The sequence below is a fragment of the Entamoeba invadens genome (assembly GCF_000330505.1).
Source record: "Entamoeba invadens IP1 unplaced genomic scaffold scaff_1105074726307, whole genome shotgun sequence".
NCBI lineage: Eukaryota > Evosea > Mastigamoebida > Endamoebidae > Entamoeba > Entamoeba invadens.
This window is the reverse complement of record NW_004440238.1, coordinates 2,727-4,730: the sequence shown is the minus strand read 5'-3', so window position 1 is coordinate 4,730 and position 2,004 is coordinate 2,727. Positions and strand designations below refer to the sequence as shown.

Here is a 2,004-nt window from a genome sequence, read left to right as displayed (position 1 = left end):
GCATTACGATACCATCTAGTGTTAGATCAATTGGTTGTTTTAGTTTCAATGGATGCAGTAGTTTGAGTAGTGTTACAATACCATCAAGTGTTAGATCAATTGCTGATGGTTGTTTCTGTGGATGCAAAAGTCTGGCTGGTATTACAATCCCATCAAGCGTAACATCAATTGGTGGTAGTTGTTTCAATAAATGCGGCAGTTTGAGCAGTGTTACAATACCATCAAGCGTGACATCAATCAATGGTAGTTGTTTTTATGAATGCAGTAATTTGAGTTATGTTAATATACCATCAAGTGTGAGATCAATTGGGAGTCAATGTTTCCGTTGGTGCGATAGTTTAAGAAATGTTACTATACCATTAAGTGTGACATCAGTTGGTGATAATTGTTTCCCATCAAACACTATAGTTCATCAAAGCAAATGAGATTATTTAATAATATTTCATTTTTTGTTTATTAAAAATTAATACAATTGAAAAAGTTGAATTAAATTTTAGTGAAATTGATTTTATCAATTTCTTCAATTGCGAGAAATAGGAGGTTTATAAAGCCAACCCTCCTCCCCCACTCACCTCCTGGGAACAGAGATTATTTAAATATATGATTGTGTAAAATGGTGAGTATATACCACGTCATTTAAAGATATTAATAAATAAGTTAATGTTAATCAATATCAATTATTGGCACATTCTTTTGCATTTAAAAGGGACCTACATTGACCACCACCACCTTTACCAAAATAAAATATTTGCCGCGAGTATTTTTTGAAGGAATCCACTTTTCAGCCACTGTTTGTGCGTCCCCATGTCGCCCACTTTCCTTGTCCGTACTGTGTGGACGCGGATGTGGTTCCCCCCGCTTGCGGGGGGGGGGGGTCAGGGGGGATCCGCGCCAAGGGAGGACTTGGAAAGTGGGTGAAACGGTGCACAAACAGACTGTTTGAGTGCGGCCTTCAGAGCCTTCTTTTCAATGCTCCGTCTCACTCGGTTTCCACTAACTCTAGGTGATTTTTCGGCATTTCTTGAATTCGGGAACTAGACCTAATATTATCCAAAACGCCCATTTACTATAATTATAATTATATAATTATAAAATATAGTAAATAAATTCTATATTTAGACGGAGTGGGGGTGGGAAAAATTTGCCCCGACAAACGCTATACTACAAGTTATTTTGTAATAAATGAATGATTATATAAAAAATAATCAAATACAAATTAATTTTTTAAAGAGCAGTAATATAAAATGAAAAAAAAATGAATTATATTTTTTTAAAAACCATTAATTTATAATAAAATTACTTCTAATTTAGTGTTTGTTTGTGATTATTGGAGGACAAGAAAATAATAGAAAGGACGTCTTTATACACAAGAGGACGCCCTTTATAGCGGGAGGACGTCCCTAAACCACAAAGAAAGTCCTTTGGCCTATTTTCCCGTCCTTCGTCTCCATGTCCGTCCTTTCTCTTTGTGTTGATATAAATGTATTACATATTTTTTAACCCATACTATTAATACAATTAATATAAAAAAAATAAAAATAATGTATTTATGATTCTGTTGTGGTTGATCACATGATACTCTTATAGTACATCGTCTTTTTGAACTCCAAATTTTTAATATTTTTTTTTCAAATGTAATAAATTCATTATTATCGATGTGTCAATGATTTTTTGATGTGTAAATCTGTAATATTTTAACTCATATTTTCATTCAAATATAAAAAAAAAATTTGTCTTTTTATATTTTAACAAAATTTGAATTTATTTGTAAAATATGACAAAAAATTTGTATTATTAATTATTATCATTAATTAATAATACAACGTGTGTGTCAAATAGTTGTAATGTGTTTGTTTGAAAAAAGGGGGATATTATTAATAATAGACTGTATATTCGATAAATTAAAATAAAAGTTAAAAACATAATATATTAATAATTAGTAAATTGTGTAAAATGATCATTATTACTATTTGGTAACAAGTACGCCTAATAAACGAGTACGGG

The 2,004-nt window shown here is 31.2% G+C and overlaps 1 protein-coding gene across 1 annotated transcript; it reads left to right on the top strand.

The window, feature by feature from the left end:
• Nucleotides 1-2: 2 nt before the first annotated feature.
• On the top strand, nucleotides 3-425 carry EIN_013290 (surface antigen BspA family protein; the record flags this gene model as incomplete). The annotated part of the gene is made up of 1 exon (XM_004255386.1): nucleotides 3-425. A coding segment is annotated over one exon (423 nt), but the record flags the coding sequence as incomplete, so codon positions are not given.
• Nucleotides 426-2,004: the final 1,579 nt, after the last annotated feature.